Here is an 18,812-nt window from a genome sequence, read left to right on the forward strand (position 1 = left end):
GAACGAAAAATAGAGAGAGAGAGAGAGGAGCGACGAATGTGCTCGAAAAAGATTACGATACGTAAGACGTTTGTTCGGGGAAATGGATACCGGGACCGCCTCTGCGATGCGCGCACCGTGAAAATTTCTATTGATTCTCAGTTAGGTCGGATTCCCACCCGTAGTTTCCGCACCTATACTTCATCCCCGTCTCTTAAACCACCCCTCGTCGCTTGGCCCGAAGTCGCTTTCTCCTTCTATTCGCCGATATATCTCAGCCGAAAGGGTTTCTCGCATAACGACGCCCTTATCTGGCGCATCCTACCGTCGAACCTCCCTCCTCGCCTTCCTTTGAACTTTCCCCTCACCCTCCAGGTGGCTCACCTCGCTGTCTCGCGCGCTCTCTTTCCCGGCGACGCTCGAGCTTCAGAGGCGGGATCGAAGACCGCTCCGAAACTCGCGCAATAAAGCCTCTCACCGTGAGAGTGTCAAATAAACGAATCCCTCCCGGTAAATTTCAATTTCCGACGTTTGCCCACACGGAATCGCATCACGTCACGGACGTCTCGGTTACCTCGTGTACTCGTGCGAGAGTTCGAGCTATCGTTCGTTCGTTGGCAACAGTCGGCGGAAGTTGTACCGTCTGCCTCGCGCGCGATCAGAGAAAATCAATATAATCATTATAATACAACATAGCATCACACGCAATTATCGCTTCCAAATGACATGTTTCGTAATCGTAGCGTGATATGATCGTTTCAGATATGCGTGCGCGTGTATATCGAACCGTCGAGTTGGATACTCAAACTTTGAATAGCGAGCCTCCTCGAAAGCCTCACGGGAATATTGGTTGTTCGTTGTGTCAGCGTAAGTTCGTTCGTTTGAGTGAGCTCTTAAAGTGTAACGCTCGCAGGCGACTTCCGGAAGGACTCTCAATTGTCGTAAATATCGAAATAACGAGACGAACGCTCGACGAGGTGCGTCAATATCGGCTGCTGCTCCAAGGCACTTTGGAACCCAAGACATTCGGCCCGCAAATTCCGTCTCACAACCGCTACCTCGCATCTCGCTACGCGCTCGCTGCCGAACGTTATCTCTCGCTGTTCGATGCACCGCGAATGCCTTTGGCGTGTATGCACTTCGCTCTTTGAAAAGCCATTCCGTCAATCCACCGTGGTGTGCGCTTTATCCACGTCGCACTTTACACCTGCGGTCGCACGGAAATGTTTTTGCGCGTTCGAACGACACGAAGAGCCGAGATTGAGAGTTGCAAAATGCGTTTGTCGATATTTCGCTGAAATAACGTAAAGTCGAAAATTAATATCGCGTTTCGGAAAGAAGTTTCCGGGAAAATCCGGTGTTTTGGATTTTTGAACTGTTCATGTTGTTATTTTTGTGCGGTAACACTCTCTCTCGGTGTTAATGTGGGATCGCCATTCTCTCGCTTCGTCCGGAATCTCCTCAATTCTTTTCGGTTTCCTTTACGCTCTCAATAACGCGCCGGTGTTGCCGAGGGACTGGTGAGTGGCGGCGATGCGCCGACACCTGCATTAAATTGGATTTCGAGAGGTGGCGCGAATATCGGGGATATCGTTTCTATTTGTGTCCTCTCCGACCGAATCGTCCCTGGGCTCTGTTTAGTCTGAGAGACCGCTGAGAATACGTTGAATCCCAAAGGATTGCTTCTTTCACCGCACGCGCGAGATAAGTTTTGATCGTACCGAGAAATCATTGACGAGCCTCAAATTCATGTCAGATCTCTAATGCATTTTTCTGAGTTTTGGATGTTTCTCCTCTCTAGCAAGACATCGCCTTCGTTAAACATAAGATTACATTATATAAAGCAAAAATACAACCTAAAATTATGAGAGAAAACTGTGTAAAAATAACGTATGCTTTATCATCTTTCATAATGAACGCGTGTTTGCCGTCGAGAGTAATCTTCGTACTTATTCATATTTGATCTCTCTTCCTCAGACGTTCACAAGAAAGATCGCAAGAGTCCCCGTAAAACAAGCTGTCGAAAATGGGACGCGTTAATCCAGGTTGCGCGCCGTCTATCGTAAATCGATTAGTCATGCAGTTACCTTCGCAATGGTAATTAATGAATGAGATTATACCTTATCCGAGCATCCGTGGTCCAGACGCTCGTAACAGGACGGAAGATAACTCCATGGAGTCAGTAATTTCTCCTTTTTATTCACGTTTACGTAACGTAACATAACTCCGTTTACCGGCGTAACCCTAATCAGGTTTAGCATGCGCCTCTCTACCTTGGCGTGGATTTTTTAGTTGGAAACGGCGTCTCTTTCTTCTCTTCTCTTATCACGCCCCAGTCGCCAGATCCTTCCTGATGTGTACCCTTAAAACGCTGGAGCAGCCTGATGGGACACCCGGCTGTTTCCTTGGCGCGTATGAAACGTTTCAAAGGTAATTTCGTCCTGATGGCTTGTATACGTTGCCCTTCTTTCTTTTTTTCACAACATACGACGCTGTTAAGAGAACAACCGCATAATATTACGATTTCCAAAATATTTGATGTTTGATTTTTCTTGCAAGTTTTATCGAGCATCCAATATTTCACGTTGTCGTTCATCTCTATCGCAGTTCGTGTACGTAATTAAACCTTAATTTGCAAAGTCAGTCCGCGGAACCATGAAAAGATGCAGGCAAAAGCGTTGCGTTAAATTATAATAATCACGTAAAGTAAAATATTTTACGCGAGTAAATGCGTGTGAGTGCACAGAGAAAAGTGTATCGCGAATCTTACCGGCTTTGTTAATTCTCGCGTAATTAGGAGGTAGCGCAATTAAGTTCGCGGTCAGGCAACCAGCTCGGTACCTAATACCATTAGACGATATGTGTGCGTGGCGGTATAATATGGTCCAAGCAGAGGCCAGCCACGACGGGAGATACGCCGTATTAATTGCGAAACCGACACCGTTGATTCAAATAATCGGAAATTCATCCCTCGCCCGAGATGAAGATATGTAATTACGACGAGCATCAGTAAATTTAATTGTCCATTTGATCGACAAGAAGCCTGGCTCGTGTTGCATAATTAAAACGCTCGGTATTTCACTTGCGAACAAGACTCTAGCTGCGTTTCGCGTGAATTTCACAGCACGCTTAATCTCAAAGCATAATTATTTTTGAGCATTTAATGCACGCCGCAGCGTGAGATGCATCTGAAACTTTTATCAAACGCTTCAGTCCTCTTCGGTCAACAGACGCGTATTAAATGCAGCCGATTATAGCTCTCTGCTGAGTGAGATTCGGATTCTAACTTCGGGAAGCTCCAAACAACTATCCTAGGCCGCGAACAAAGTGAACATGGCCGTGCGTGTAAAGCACTATGGAGCCAGTCGATGTCGGTTGAGTTTCATGGTTGCGTTGCAATTTGTTTGTTGATGCTTTCCCCTCTGGTCAGGAAAAGCCCTTCTTTTCCGGTTCGTTAGCATTAGTAATAGCATTATCGTTGTCTCGACATGTCTACAGAGAAAAACAAGAACTCTTGAACTCGACTCACCGTAACTTGATAGTATTATTTATTGTACTTGACACACTTTCTTAATGCAATTTTATATTACTCAAAACGTTTATCCGTTATATCTTGTAGTCCTGTTTACGATTCAGCCGCGTTTGTTTGAGGGAATTTCTCAGGACTCGCGTAAATAGTCACGGAACACAGGTGCGAGCGTATACGGTTCATTTATCGCACGCGGTTAATGACGGCTGCGCCGAGATCCGGCGGAAATCCCGGTGGATTTATCCTTTAATGAGTCGCGTCTAAATTAAATCGAGAAGACTGTCGCTGCCGCCGTCCCGCTGGATGGCTCTTATGTTCGTGGTTTACGAGAACGGGGTTTCGACTTTCGTATCAATCCTCATGTAACGCACGAGAGGGACCCCTTGCATGTACAACTTCGTTCTCCGATACGATACTGCTCGCTATTCCTGCGGGAATATGAGTGCTGGAAGCTGCCGCGTATTTTTGCAGCGAAAACTCGATCTTGAAATTGATTCCGACTGTCTGAAATTACGGATGAGATGATATCGATACATGACCAGATCCTTGTTAAATAAGGGTGAAAAAAAGCTCATGAAAAGTCCAGGCTTATCGGAATTTACCTTTAAAACAATTGTAGATATTTCACAGTCGGTTTTCTGACATTTGTAACTCTGTAATTTGGAAGTAGATCATGAAATAAAGCAAATCTCAACGAAATTGCCAAATATGGTTATTTCAGAACAGCGACTAAAAATGCGTACAGAAAAATAGACGAATAAAATCAGGGAAAAAGATCAATGAATCTAGAACTGGAACAAACGCTAACATTGGAGCTATTGTAACTAGGCTATAAAGTTACTTGATGATTAAATGAAATTAGCAATAATCGCTTAAATGCAATTTAAGTGATAACAATTTCAGAGAGGAGAAGGAGAGATCGATGATAGAAATTCGAATTGTTAGATGTCTTGGTTGTCTTTTCGAAGGAAACGACGAACCGGGGAGCTAAGGGGGGCTTACAGGACTTTTTCGTGACAAATCGTCGGCATTCCGGAAATGCACGGTCGCATTTGCGATATTCGTGGGGGCACGTACCGGTAGAAAACTTTCGCCATAACCATTGCTCATTCGAGCGACTGAAAGTCCTGCTTGTTTATATTTCTCTGAGCATTCCACCCTCTTCCTACACATAACCACCCCTTTTTCCGTTCGCTTTTTCTTTCATGCTCTGTCGTACTTGTTTTTATACTAAAAAAGTACTCTCTTCTCGTTTAATCAGCATTGGCTTTAATGTGATTGAAGTTTTTTTCGAAGCTACGGTAATCTTGATGTCGTCGCTCTTTACTGCAAATTCTCTACCAGATTTTCCTCTTAACGAAAATTTAATTGACTGCCATCTTTCTCGGAATTGCTTCAATCCAGTCTCTTGCGAAAGCAAAATCTCCGAGAAATCTCCAAATGAGTCAAAATTTGATTGTGCTATTTACGTAATCAACATCCGATTCGTAAAGGTATGGTGAACGCGATACCTATGCCACGAAAATGGATACTCACAATCAGTATCAGAAGCGCGATAAAGCCGTGAAGAAATAGAAAGTCCACGCGCTGGATGCTGGACGAAAGTTGTACAAAAGCGTCAGGGCACTATTGACAAGGCCGGCGGACGTGAATGTGTGTATCGCTGTTGCACTTGTCTGAAAGTTTTGCGGGATCGCGTCAAACATCAAAGCGAATGTATCAAACTATGATATAACGAGACCTTCGACATATAGTATGAATACTAAAGCAGCGGGACACGCGGTTGGAAACACGACGCCGACATTGATACGGAAATGGCTGAGCACTGGGTCATAATAAAGGTGGCCCTCCATAATACGAAGAGCATAATGCGTACCACATTACCCTCGCACGTCACCTCGTTGTCTCTTGAAAAATCAGCGTAATTGCAAGGTGATTTTAATTAACGTCACGTGCCGAATCACACGCTTTGCACGGCTAAATAAATAATGCATTCTTATGCAACGTGTCGCTGGACACAGTGTCGACTGATAATAGGCTTTTGATACCGTTCTGATAACAGCGATGCACGCGAGCGGACGGAGATATGACCTTTTGTGTGTCGCGTCAATCAATTCTCGCCGGCATGAAATCATCGCTCATTATGGCACGGTTGATTAATTTCCACTCTGTCTAACCGGTGAGCCGCGCAAAGAACGTGATATGTTCGCTAATAATTATCTGATTTAATGTGACTTGATGCGATAAGATTACGCATTTCAAGGAAGAATTCAGAATCGATACCGGCGCGAGGCGCCGACGATTTAACGGTGAAACTTCCGGTACGATCACCTCCACTTGGAAGCTCGAAGTGGATGGACCGCCTTGTTCGGCCAGGTCTTCGTAATACGCCTTAATGAACTCTAATGGAATCCAATCGGCAGTCCTACGAAACTCGATGCCGCCACGCCACGCCGACACGTTCCCGTTCGCGTGTCGGTAATACCTCCGCTATATATCGCAGCCGTGGGGCGCAAAGTGCACTGCTTATGATAGATCGTCTCGACAATGGAGGCAGAGCAGCGCACTCGCAGTATCTAAGCTGAGGTCGTAAATAGTAACGTACATAGACGGTAGCGCACGCGTATGTACCTATCCACCGTGTGTAAATGCACTATCGCACCCCGCGTTCGCCACGCATACGTGAAATCCCAGAGTTCTCTCAGCTCGTCCCCGTTCTCCACTCGAGCGATTCTTTGTGGTCTCGCGACGTTCCCTGGTGCGCTGAATGCGTTTGAAAAAATGATTTAAAAAATTGTATTGTAGTTCCATCGGTATCAGCGAGATCGATCGAACGACTTTGTGCGGGAGAATGAGAGGATAAGCTCATAACTTGTAAGATCCACTTTAGATATAAAGTAGTATCTAAAGCGGACTGTGGACTTATCTTATTTGAAATGCGAAATCCTTTAATTCATCTATTATGTTCTGTGCTTTGTGGATTTCTCCCTTAACTCTTTCCGAAGATTAATTAGAGATAAACCATCATTAATTATTATTAAAGATAAGCGTTCCGCAAGTCTTTTGTTCCCTATAATGCCGACTGGTAAAGTTAATTACGAAGATAAAAAGAAATGACAAAGGAAAAAAATCTATATCCTCTTATAACAACTTTATGACGAATTAAATTTCCATACATGAATAACAGAGTCCCATTTTTATCGTATCTTAAAATAGATTTTAATTGAAATATTTTATCTGAGGAATATAATCGCTGAGTAATTGAATATATGGGAAATTAAATAATCATCATCAGATTTCAGATTTCACGTCTTCCATCTCTCCATAAGTATAAGTATAATCACGTCTCTGAATTATTAAATTTTTGAAACGTTAAAGATCTAAATTAGACACTCGAGCTATTAAATTTTGAAATATTGGGAAAGCTTTACCTATTCGCTACCAGGTTCCAATATTGACGTGAGCGTTTTCAATATCGCCGTGTTTGACATTTCAATAGTTTACTGACTCAACATCAACTTAACTTCAGCCGCATCCAAGTATTCGACATAATATCAAAGATTATACGAAACATGATCGCGAACGAACCGTTTTGCGAGATAGTCCTGATAGATCTTTCGTTTTCAGAGTATCGCGTGTACACTAATTTCCTCGCGAAACATTGCAGCGCGGTAGAACTTTTGCCAAAAATGCGGTTTTTCCTTCGGCGTATTCAGTTTTTCCTCGTCAATCTTTCATCCCGAGTACACTCGAGCGTTAACAAGATATAGCTTTCAGGAAGACAATTTACGTCGCAACTTATAAGTCTCGCATTTCTAATATCGGCTAACTGCCGTAAGAAGCATCGAAGCAATACGGATGCATGAGCAATCCCTTCGTGCATTTATTACGGCCTACCGTAGTCGTTTCAAAGACAAATATTGCAGGAGATATACCGCGCAGGTAACTACCGCGTACTATGCGTCCATAAATATGAGAATTGTTATTTACTACCAGCTCGTTTACCTTTCTGAGGCATCTGAATGCCGAGCAACCAGCAATCATCGGCAAAGTGAGAATATTCCTCCATGAATCTGACAAAGAGTAACACCAAGAGTAGCTTACTTTTATGGTTCCATATCTTATTCTGTCTTTTAGGAGTTGTCAATTTTCGAGATAAATTGCAATAAAGGGAATGCGATTTAAACGTCACGAACGGACGATCTGTGCGGATTTCTTCAAGATTGGAGTTGTACGCGGCACTAATTCGTTACAGCGTACAACAAAGAGACAACGACAGTTAGACTTTGGCGAGAAGGACTTCCATAAGAATGCGATGCATTTCCCTCGCCGCTTTATTTGATACAAATGGAGGATTCCTACGCGAGTGAGCGTGAAATGAAACTTTCACGAGGCTCTATAAAAGCTCGAGGAATCCTCGGGACGTCGACCAGGCATGTCCGTGGATCTGGCAGCGCTGATGGATATGCCTCTTAAGCTCGATAAAATCGGATGCAATGACGCCCCGTGCTTATTTCTCTCCTCTCTTTTTAGCCTTGCCCGTTTCCGCCGTCTTCCGTTAACTTTCAGCAGCCTCTTCCTCGCGCGATATCCAGCAAGTCGCGGAGAAAATTGGCCGAGCGTCTCGGCGCGCCCCGTAAAGCCCGGGCTATCCCGGGAAAATGAGAACTCGCGTGATCGCTCTTTGATCACGCAAGAAACCGCGGCACTGATCGAGCGAACGCGCCGCGCGAAAGCATCCATCAGCGGACTGGTGAGGCGAGGGTATCGATTCGATGCCGTGCACAGGGTTGCGCCAGCGACGATGGCCGCCGTTACGTTACGGCGACTTGCCTTTCGACGAGAATGAGAATCAGTCGAGTCTTGGGGGGTTTTGTTTCCCTTATCGCCGACACACACGACTGTTCCACTATAATTACCAGATTAATTTGTAATAACGGATTCTTCGGGTAAATGGAGACGGACGTACCGATGCCGTTTATCGCCGAAGCAAGGGGATGATTCTTAAATTACAAGCGAATTATAATTTAAGTGATCTCTCGGCGGAATGTTGTAAGACTGATGGAAGTTTGCCGAAGATTTCCGATACGCGCGGAACAATTTGCGAGTTAAAGCACGCGAAGAGAGTATGTAAAATCGCTGAAATTCTAGCGCGTCGTGTTCGGGATCCCGCTGTAGAGAATGCCTTCTCCATGTGCATTACTTGTGTGACACAACGAAATTTAGAGAAGAAATTTCAGCATTTTACAATGCTGAAATTGCAAACCACCGGTGTAATTAGCGGTGTCGCACTGGGCTTCTCCTCCTGCGCTCGGGAAATGTAATTACCGTCAAATGAGTCGCATGGGGAGGAGACTCCTGCGACACGCGTGCATAATCACCGGCGGTCTATTTGTCGGCGGATAAGTCGGACTTGGTCGTGGATTTACCATGTTCCGGCATCGAGACGAGATAACGACTTCGTATCCGGATCGTAAAAGCGAAACCCGCGGATATCCTTTTCCGAGAATTACATTTGCGTATCGTTAAAATTGCACTGCCATGGGGTCAGGGAGTTACGAGGGGTCACGCAAATCGACCGTGGAGGTTCAAGTAATTTGGATTTTACACCGGGATAAATTCCTAGCGAGACCTCCCCCTCTCCTTTTTCCCGAACGGGCGAACTTTTATCGTCATCGACCCGAAGCGAATTGTCCATTCTTTCTGTTATCGTTGATTACTATAAAATGTTAATCAACTTTTAGCCGAATTAATAGTTGTTTATTGCAAAATCTGCGCGATCCTTATTTATATCTTAAATGCATAAAACGATGTTTGCTATCAGTGTGAAAAATATCAAGGTGTTACTCCAATTAAAGGCGTACGTGTAAAGATAGAGAGTAAAGATTAGAGGAAAGTTTAGAGATTGAAACAGATTGATCTATTATCTCGCATTTTCCTTGCGTTTTGCATCGAGTTTATCTGAAATATCGTTGAAATTTTTGCCGACCAGTCACGGTACTGGATTGCATCCATTACGTGCGCATTCTTTGTCCAACCATCCTCGGGCGTGTTAGTTGCGGTCAGGAGTTTCAAGGAATTGCCACCCTGGTATACTGCGTTCACTGGACGAGACTAGAATCGCGGATATTATTCTGCAATGCTCGGAATGGACGGCATCGTGTCGAGTATACGTATATCGCGATTCTCCGTACTTGCAATTTTTATCGCCGTCAGCTCGTCCGCAGAAATTTTCACTTGTCCCGTACAATGTTTTATTGCGCGACACTTGAGCTTGCACACCGCGATAAGCTCTCGCGAGGTGTCACATGTCGGATTTTTAGTTTTTGATGATCGGATTGCAAAGGTTTATCGTCTCGCGCGAAATATTTTTATGGTAAAATTATTAATATCGACATTTCAATATATCCAGGATATTTATATCAATCTCATCGAGAAAATGCGTTGATAATAGGTATAAATGCGTTCGAAAATGAGATTCACGGTTGCCAAGTAATCGGCAAATAATCGGCGATTATTTAGTGCGTATGTTTAATGGGTTTCAACGAGGTGCAACTTAATGCGGCTTAACTCGTTAATTTATGCGCGCGATGTTGGTTGCAAGTGCTTCGTCGCCAACCAGATGCATGAATTAAACACATGATATGAATTCCCGGCGGGATTGCTGAACAAGAAGATACTCTTTTTGATTCTCCGCTCATTGCATGTAACGCTCCAATTAAAAATAATGTCAATCAATTTGTATAATCTGTATAATTCGCTAATTTTACATGGTTTATTGCAGTTGTGCGAATAAATATACGCTTTCGCGTACCACGAATAATTCTACAAGGTCAAGAGATTTAAAATCGTTAAAATCATTAATGTCCTTTGTGATGGCAGACAAATGCGATGAGAATTAATACGAAATTAGTTATGATTACAATAGTACCTAATGGGATCTTAAATAGCGTCTTTTAAAAGTCTTCATCCGTGATTTAAACTTGACGAAGCACGATCGTAACACCGACTGAAATTTCGACAAAGTTCGACCAAGTAATTATTGTAATTATTCGAGTTTCGGACTATTTTTCCTTCGTGACAATTCGGATTTCTACGATAGTTTCCGGAGGAGCATTTCACCTTGTAAATTGGCCATCTCGAAACGTCCATATTCGTGCACATATCACGTTATAAGCTATTGATTTTATAACGACTATACGCGCGTGCTTTAACGCTCTTGCACGAGTTTGAATCACCGCCTCAGCGGATACACGATATTAACAAAGTTGGCAAAAGTGCGAAGGTAACAACGGCTAACCGAAAGCACCGGAGTATCCGGGGGGAGCGAGGCTTTTCCCCAATCTTCCAACAATTTTTCAGACTTATGGGGTTCAGATCTGGAGACTTACCACATCGATGAGTTGCGAGAGCTTAAGCTTGATGCAGACGCGCAGCACGTCCGAGGTGTTCACCACGGGGCGCACAAGCTTGTTGTAGTTGGACAGCAGGTCGTCGTAGAGGCGTTTCGCGTCGGGGTTCCCGGCGACGGCTCCGTGAACGACCAGCGCCGAGAGGAACCACACGCGTAGCGTTTCCCCGATTATGGGGGGCGTCATGGTCCCCCGATTCCTCCACTATGAACGACGCGTCCGGCCCCTTTGTACCCTCTCTCGGCCGCGCGAACCACGTATCTAGATGGAGAAGATGCAAGTCAGCCGTTGTCCTCCTTCGCAATTCCTGCGCCAGCGAGCATCGCTTGGGAACTCACCCCTGTTGAATCAAATTGATCGTTTATCGGCCGAGTCACTTTTCGCTCGATGGAATCGAGCGTGATTTAATCAAGGTACCACCTCCTTTCGTCATTTATCTTCGCGATTTGCCTCCGCGGGCGGGTGTGATCCCTCATCGAATTTTCGTAAAAAAAGGAGAAACTCGCGGAATTGCCCCGAAATGTGCAGTCGAGGGAGAATGCATAAATTCTGGAATGCCCCATATACCAGCGCATGAGCGAAACTCCAAGTTGAGCCGCTGTATTACATCTCGCCAGACTACACTTCGTTACGGTACGTGCAATTCCGGGCATATAGCGCGCCATGGGCCGAGAACGATACAACTTGCTCCGCGGGCGGATTTATGGGTACAAGTAACGAGTTCAACCCACCCCCTCTTTCTCTCTCGCCCCGTGTCTTCAAACCACCCGGCCGCCGCGCCGCGGAAAAAAATTCGCAGTGAAGTTACATGGAGAAGTAATGTCGTCCGGTATAAAGAGAGCGCACATTTTCCGTTGTTGTCGAGAGCGTTTTACTCCACTAAACTCTATTTTTATATCTTTTTAATCAAATTACAAGAGAGATCATATAACCTCAAAATACTCACCCATCACAGGACGAGGATCGCATCAATGCTCGCCGCTGACAAAAATTCAATGCGTGATCGCCGATTCTAGATGTAATTATGGCGACACGCGCGATAAATCCGAGAGACAATGACGGCCAATGATCCCGCGATTGGCAACCGCGATGCGTAACGACGTTAAAGTGTTGGCGTGCAATCGATTCCACACACCGATTAATGGTGAGCCGGCATACTCGGCAGTCGGCACGGCCGCGCGGGCATTACTCCGCTAATTTCGCGACCGCGAATCGCTCGAGAACATTCCGCTTGTCGATCCGAAATCCGAATGCAGCCGAGACAAACGAATGAGATGTGGACGGACCGCGTTATTGCACGATTTACAATTGTGACATCGCGGGCCGCATTTTCCGCGCATGCGCGATAATGCGCGGCGTGTCCAAGCGATCTCGATAATGTACTAAATATTGCGATAGTGCATTATCTTACCATTCTTTTCCTCTTCAACGTTTTGTCTGTTTTATTGTGTCAAATACGTAGAGTTTCGACATACTTTTTCACGTAATAGATACTCCATGTTCACTGCGCATGTGTAAAAACCGCGGCTCCGCTGACAACATTGGATTTACATCGCGGCGCGGCGCGGTCCCACTCCCACCGCGAACGCGACAATTGAGCGAGTCGAGCGATCAATTTCGAATCTGGACGAAACAACTTCATCCTGTTTTTCTCCCCGCTTATGTTACGTAAGCGAGAGTATTGCACGCGATGCAATTGTGATAATTGCGGCCAAATACCTGCCGGTACTCGCGTGTTAGCATTTTACAACTAGACTAGAGTCGGGTCGAACATCGAGTTAAGGTATTGTCAAAGACTGCATTTTTCAGTTACGCAATGACGTCACCTGAAAATTGAGATTTAAGAAAAATTCCTTCGAAATTCCGCATTTCTTTGACTGGACTCTCTTAGCGATCCAAGTATTTCTCACGTATAGTAATATGCTAACGAAATTATAGTTTAGATGGTGCTTGATTTGATTGTTTTTCCTTCTGTTTGAGAAAGTCGCATCTATAGGAGAGTACATACACCACCTCACCGGACATAAATCCCGAACGATATACGACGTCACTTGATTCGATCGTAGACGTCTAGCGTAGGATTAGCGGATAGAGCGCTGCATCGTCTCGATGATTAGGATTATCCGCGAGGACTTTGCCCTGCTCTTCGTGAAGCCGATACCGATAATAATGTTGTATCGCGCCGACATTCGCGCAATTGATACTCGGATCGGGCTATCACGCTCCGATCAAGCAGTCTCTCGAGAGTGCTGAGATTTCCGCATTGCGGGAGACGTACCTATAGAGCGATTACACTGGATCGCGACAGAAAGTACGTGACACCTTTGGGCACACACGTCACGTAATATCGCTAAGTACACGAATAATTTGGAGAGAGAAGTGAAAATGATGCCAAGTTGTATGGAGGCAAGTGAAGATTACTCCGTGTTTATTGCGTTTACTCATTGTTTCTAATTATTAAACCGTTGCTCGTACGGGATCAACAGACACGATCGGATTAGCAAATTGTCATTTGGATGGTGCTGCGATCGTATGGACGGTTTCTAGCCAGATGGATGTCTTCAGAGTCGTGATTCGCATGGATTCGCGTGCATGCGGCCGGTACACGCGTATGCACGCAGGAATTTGCGCGAGAATACACGCCTGACGACGAGGAAGGATCGATCAACGCCCTGGTCCCACCTTCGGTCTGCTGCCGCGCGAATATCTAATTGCTGTTGTGTCGTTAACTGGGTCAACGCTATAGTATTTCGGATTATCGGGCCGAGAAGAGCTGACTTCACGACGTTGTCATCAGTCCGGAATCTATCTTATATCTCGGGTAAAGTTAGGGTGCACTAATAGGGTGTCTATTCAATGCGAGAATCAACGCTACCAATATCCGCTCAATCGACGAGGATCCTCAGAAAGTCGAGATTTCTGATGACACTACAAGAGACATACATATTTACCAATTTCCTGCAAAGTTTCTGGACACGACATGCATTGATTTGCATCGTAACATGTAATCGTATTAAGTTCATAGTGGAACGCGTTAAAGTTATGCCGTTGTGCTAATAATTGTGATAACGATTATCGGTTGTCACTAATCGATTATGTTTGTGCGCGTTTTCTCCGTTAATAGTAGGATCACAACGATACACTCTCCGCGCGATCTATTTCGAAGATGAACAAGTTATCACGTGGGAATGGCACATTGTTTCCAGCGACGTCCATCTCCAAAATTGTTTCAGCTTCGGCAAGCGGATTGAAACACTGCCCGCGAAAAATAAAATTGAAAGCATTCGATCGGCCGCACCGAGCGCCGAGCCAACGATTGCAAAACCACGTGAAGTTCCTATTCTTGACAATCCATTAGCTCTCGACTGGAAAGGATACCGCGATATCGCGTATTGAAGCGTTCGATTGGAACGCATAATTGAGAAGACCCAGAATGTAACAGAATGTAACAGACTATGAAAATTTCAACGAGAAACTATCGATTGAATCGACCGTCAAAACGCGTCGCACTTTTAATGATGACGATTTAATACTGTTTCAATAATCATTAATTTAAGAGATAATAAACGATACATTTGCTCTTCCAAGCGAATCTATAGCAACAGTTCGTATCAATTCTCAATATCGCATATCTCGATATCAATATCATACGAGAATAACTGAAGGAAATGAATCGTTATTCATTATTTTTATAAAGGAAAAGTATTTGAACAACTGTTACTTTGCTAGATAGCTTTCAACCGACAATATAATATAAGCGCATAAAATCGCAGCGGCGGAGAAAAAGGACGCGTAGGATCAATGCCGGTTTAAATTATTTATCTTCGATATGCGCTGCTGCGATTGGGAGAATCCCGAGGATATTAAAAGTTCCTCGTGAACGATATTCAGGATTAGAGCGTTTATTAAACGCGCCGATAAAAATCGCGGCGCAATTCCAATTCAAACACTGGAAAAAGGTTCCGCACGTGGACATGGTGAAGAGAATTTTGCACGGTGTGAGATATTGAATCGGATGTATGCAAGAGAGGTGTGCGGCGGAATAATAATAAAAAAAGGAACCATCCCCTGCGACGTCGCGTGTCCCAAAAGTGTCTCGATAATCGGCGAATCGCGATTAGACAAAAGTTCCACGATGATGCGAAACCGCTCGCATTCGCCCCTCCGCGATTAAAGTTTATGCGAATTTAGATTAGCGCGGCAGCTGTCGTGAAAGCGCGAACCGCACCCGCAACTTCGTCCTAATTACTCGCGATTATATCTTACGCGTGTCTGAATTCACGCGATAAGTTTCAAAGCGTTACTCGCGTCGATCCACGAATAACTGGCCTCATCTGGAAATTTGCATTTTCCACGATTACAATTCATCGTGAGATGAGTTTAATTTTATCCGCGCATTAAACACTGTCGATATTCAAGAAGCGTCATTTTTCCAGTTATATTTAAGCAATTATTTATAATGAATTGATCTGATGTGGAAAACGCAAATATCTTTTTCGTATTACAATCGTGTTACGTAACTGTCGTTTTCTCTAATTATACATCATTCATAGACAAACTACTCTACTTGAGAAAATTTATTTTTTATTATATATATTTTATATGAGCGTCGATAATTACATGGGGTTGATTATGCAAACCGTTACTAATAGGATCGATTCAATTTTATTCTTTCTCTTTATTACTTATATGAGCTTCTGTATATTCATTCACACTCAATTTCTCCATTTCAGATATTTTCATCTAATGATCTCTATCGCTCTCATCAGTTCTCTGGAGACGAGAACACAAATCGCGTCCAAACCTTCGAAATGCTTCCCACTTTTCGGCGCGCGGCGAACGCGAGGAAAGCTATGCACCCCCGGGGAGGTGCGCATCTCACGCCTACCGGAAAGATTCCACGATCTCGATCGGGGAGACTGTATTGGGGGTGGTAGTGTTCCCAAGCGGTGCCCGCGATGAATCTCGCGGTGAATCCCACAATGGGTAAGGACGATGACGACGATGACAACGTCAGTAGGGTGAGTTGACACTGACCTAACTCTCGCGCGCACTCCAAGCCACGCCGGTCTCTCTCGCAGCAGCTCTCGGGACCGCTGCACACTCGCACGCACTGCACCCACGACTGAAGGTGGATACCCATCGGTGTCGCGACCCGTGGTCGCAACGTCGGGGGTGCGCCGGGTCTCTCGGTCGCTTGGAGGCGCCACCGGGTGCGCACCATCGGGCGCGGTGAGAGTCCGCGGGAGATACGGGTATCCGGGGGTGGGTGGTCCGCCACCGGCACGGTAGGGTGGACTCGCGCCAGGAATCTGGAGCGATCTTGCGCGCGCGGATACGCACGCTTCTGCACGCGGTGGAGGCGACACAGTAACCGCGAGAACACCAGCTGGAAAAAGCGCTCCGCCTACGTGGGGAGAGTGGCGAGAGGGAGAGGATTCCACTGAGAGAGAGGTCGCGTAAGAGAGTTGAGCGGACTTGAGAATCTCACGAGATGTTGCAAGACTTTCTGCAACATGTAAAAGTATTATGGAAACTATTGCTTTACAGGATGAGAAGATTAACGAGTACAAAGATTTGTACGTTTCTAATATTTTGCGAATGTCTGATTTTTATGTTGGGTTTGTTTGATGAAAAGTGTAATGTTTTATCTGGGACACATAATTCAACTCTTGACAGGATCGTGCAATTGTCTTATGATATGAATTGTTTGATTTTTCGAGATTACAATAGGATCCCACCGAGTGACAAATCCTAACACAATGCGCAATGATTAATCGTATCATTGTTCGTTGGATTATCTCGCTGAAAAGTTGGCTAATTCACAGCGATGTCGCTCTGGAGACAGAAATAATGTCCGGCGTTTTAGATGGAAACGATAAATTTTCGTAATTAATCTCTGACAAGGCACTTGCTTTGTCATATCAATAGTCTTAGCAAACTATACAACTGCACAATTACTCTTTAGACACCTACAGCTATAGAAGATAACGTAAGAGCCAACCTTCACGTGAATTTAATTTAAGCGTCATACTCATGAACCTAACCCGCCATTTCATAGCATAGGCTAAGCCAACTCCGTGAAAAGGGACCGGGAGCAGGGCAACGGGTGTTCCTTAGTTAGAACAATGGATCAGTGGCATTGTATGGAGGCACATTAACCGCCGTACTGCCATGATCCCTTTAAACCTCCGGTACGAAACATCCGCCTTCCGGCAGCGCGCCGACATATTGATGAATTAAGATCGTGATAGACAGGAAGAGAATCGGGGAAAAAGTGAGAGAGGAAAGGAGAGAGAGAGAGAAAGAGACAAGCTTGGTCTCTTAACTCGCGAGTCGAAGGCAGACTGGACCTCGAGTGAAGCAGGCATAGTAGAGTGGGTCGTTTCGATTCAGAGTAGCTCATTTATCACTGTACTTCGAACGCCAATCTTCCCTCTCAGCGAATAAGAAAAAGGGATCGGACGGGCTGGAGAAGAGACCGGAGAGGGACGGAGAATAAAGGGAAAGTTTGGCGGGTTGTTTGTCAAGAATTAAACTCTCTTCTTAATTCATCCGATGGGTCGTTACGGGCTGGTTACTTCAAACGGACGTAGCCCAGAAATCGCCGGATCAATCCCTCGTTTGCGACGCAGATTGAGGTCTCTCTTCTCTCAGGCTGTGCTGATCTTTGCAGGCATTTCGAGAGTTGTCGATAATGAGAGATTCTTCGAGGAGAGTGCTTTTCCAGAGAAAACTCGTGTTATATGGCATCGCGCGCATTTTCTGACGTATTATTCTTTACTCACAATGGAAAGACGAAAAGAAAGAGAAATGTGCCTGGATCAAGGAGCGGTTTCTAAAGTGTCATATCTTGAAATTTAATTGTTGCGCACGTCATCGCGACGTATCCCAGAAGTTTTCCTCGGTATCCATTCGCGAAATGTAAACCTAATTTCGTCGCGAAAAGCCTCGACGACAAAAGTGGCGTCCCTATCACCTGGTCCTTTTATCAGGCCGACGTATTTTTCCCTGGCCCATTATACACGTTACACATCGTGTGTCGAGCGATCGGATAAACGTGAACAGATGCAGGCGGGTTGATGCGGGAGCTCCATATTGAAGGGGACTTGGCAAGATTCCAATAATCTCCTTGGATCACCACCATCGGCATTACCTGTTTAGGGACCCGCGATTTCAGCCTCAAACGTGAGGTCGCCTGACCGATTTACTCGCTTGTCCAATGTGTACGTGTCCGCGCGAATGTATGTGATCGAGTTGAGCACATTGAGGTGAAAAATGTCAGCCGGCGTCACCGGAATTAGAATCCGGAGGATACAAGCCAGAAAAATACGCGATTGGACCATCGATCTTGCATCCGTCTGCTTATGGACAATCACGTATCTTTCTTCCTTTCCGTTTCTTCGCCTCCGTCTATGTGTCTACGTGTGTGCAAATACTACGCAAAATACAAAGAAATCACCTGGAAATAGCAGCCGACTACACTTTTGCAGTTACATGTTTCAGAGCGAAATATAACAACCTCGAGGAATTACTTGAGACTGAAGATGGAGCAGCATTTCTCTTCGTTTTTCTTTTGACGTAACGTTGATGTAAGATTGCACAAGAAAAGCAATTAAATCCAAAAGAATAAACCTTCTAGGAAAAGTAAAAAGTTTCAATTATTTAAATTAAGAACCTAATGAGCCGGAAATTTTGCGCGAGCAGTTACTAAGTCCGATACAGAGGCTGGTATCGGTGCTGTGTAATAGTCAATCGTTTATCAAAGGAAAGGAAAACTGTTTGCGAGATGGAATAATCATCGAATACTTGTGAGGAAACGGTCGGGGTGACCTGGTAAAAGTTGAATATCCAAGATGACGGGATTTAAAGCTAGCTCGCTCCCGACACAG

At 44.9% G+C, this 18,812-nt stretch overlaps 1 protein-coding gene across 8 annotated transcripts in view; it reads right to left on the reverse strand.

The window, feature by feature from the left end:
* The window catches only part of LOC105283195 (acetylcholine receptor subunit alpha-like), a 127,177-nt gene that overhangs the window by 107,409 nt on the left and 956 nt on the right, over positions 1 to 18,812 (reverse strand). Inside the window, exons 1-2 of one of the 8 annotated variants that reach the window (XM_011345796.3) lie at positions 15,958 to 17,395; positions 10,900 to 11,260 (exon numbers count right to left, since the gene is read on the reverse strand). In XM_011345796.3, the coding sequence (XP_011344098.1) occupies positions 10,900 to 11,106 (207 nt within the window). In that variant the 5' untranslated portion in view covers positions 11,107 to 11,260; positions 15,958 to 17,395. Of the gene's footprint in view, positions 1 to 10,899; positions 11,261 to 11,866; positions 17,396 to 18,812 lie in introns of those variants that run through there. The other 7 variants (XM_011345811.3, XM_011345778.3, XM_011345769.3 and 4 more) reach the window with 7 other exon arrangements.

Source organism: Ooceraea biroi, chromosome 4 (genome assembly GCF_003672135.1).
Source record: "Ooceraea biroi isolate clonal line C1 chromosome 4, Obir_v5.4, whole genome shotgun sequence".
In the NCBI taxonomy this organism is placed as follows: Eukaryota; Metazoa; Arthropoda; class Insecta; order Hymenoptera; family Formicidae; genus Ooceraea; species Ooceraea biroi.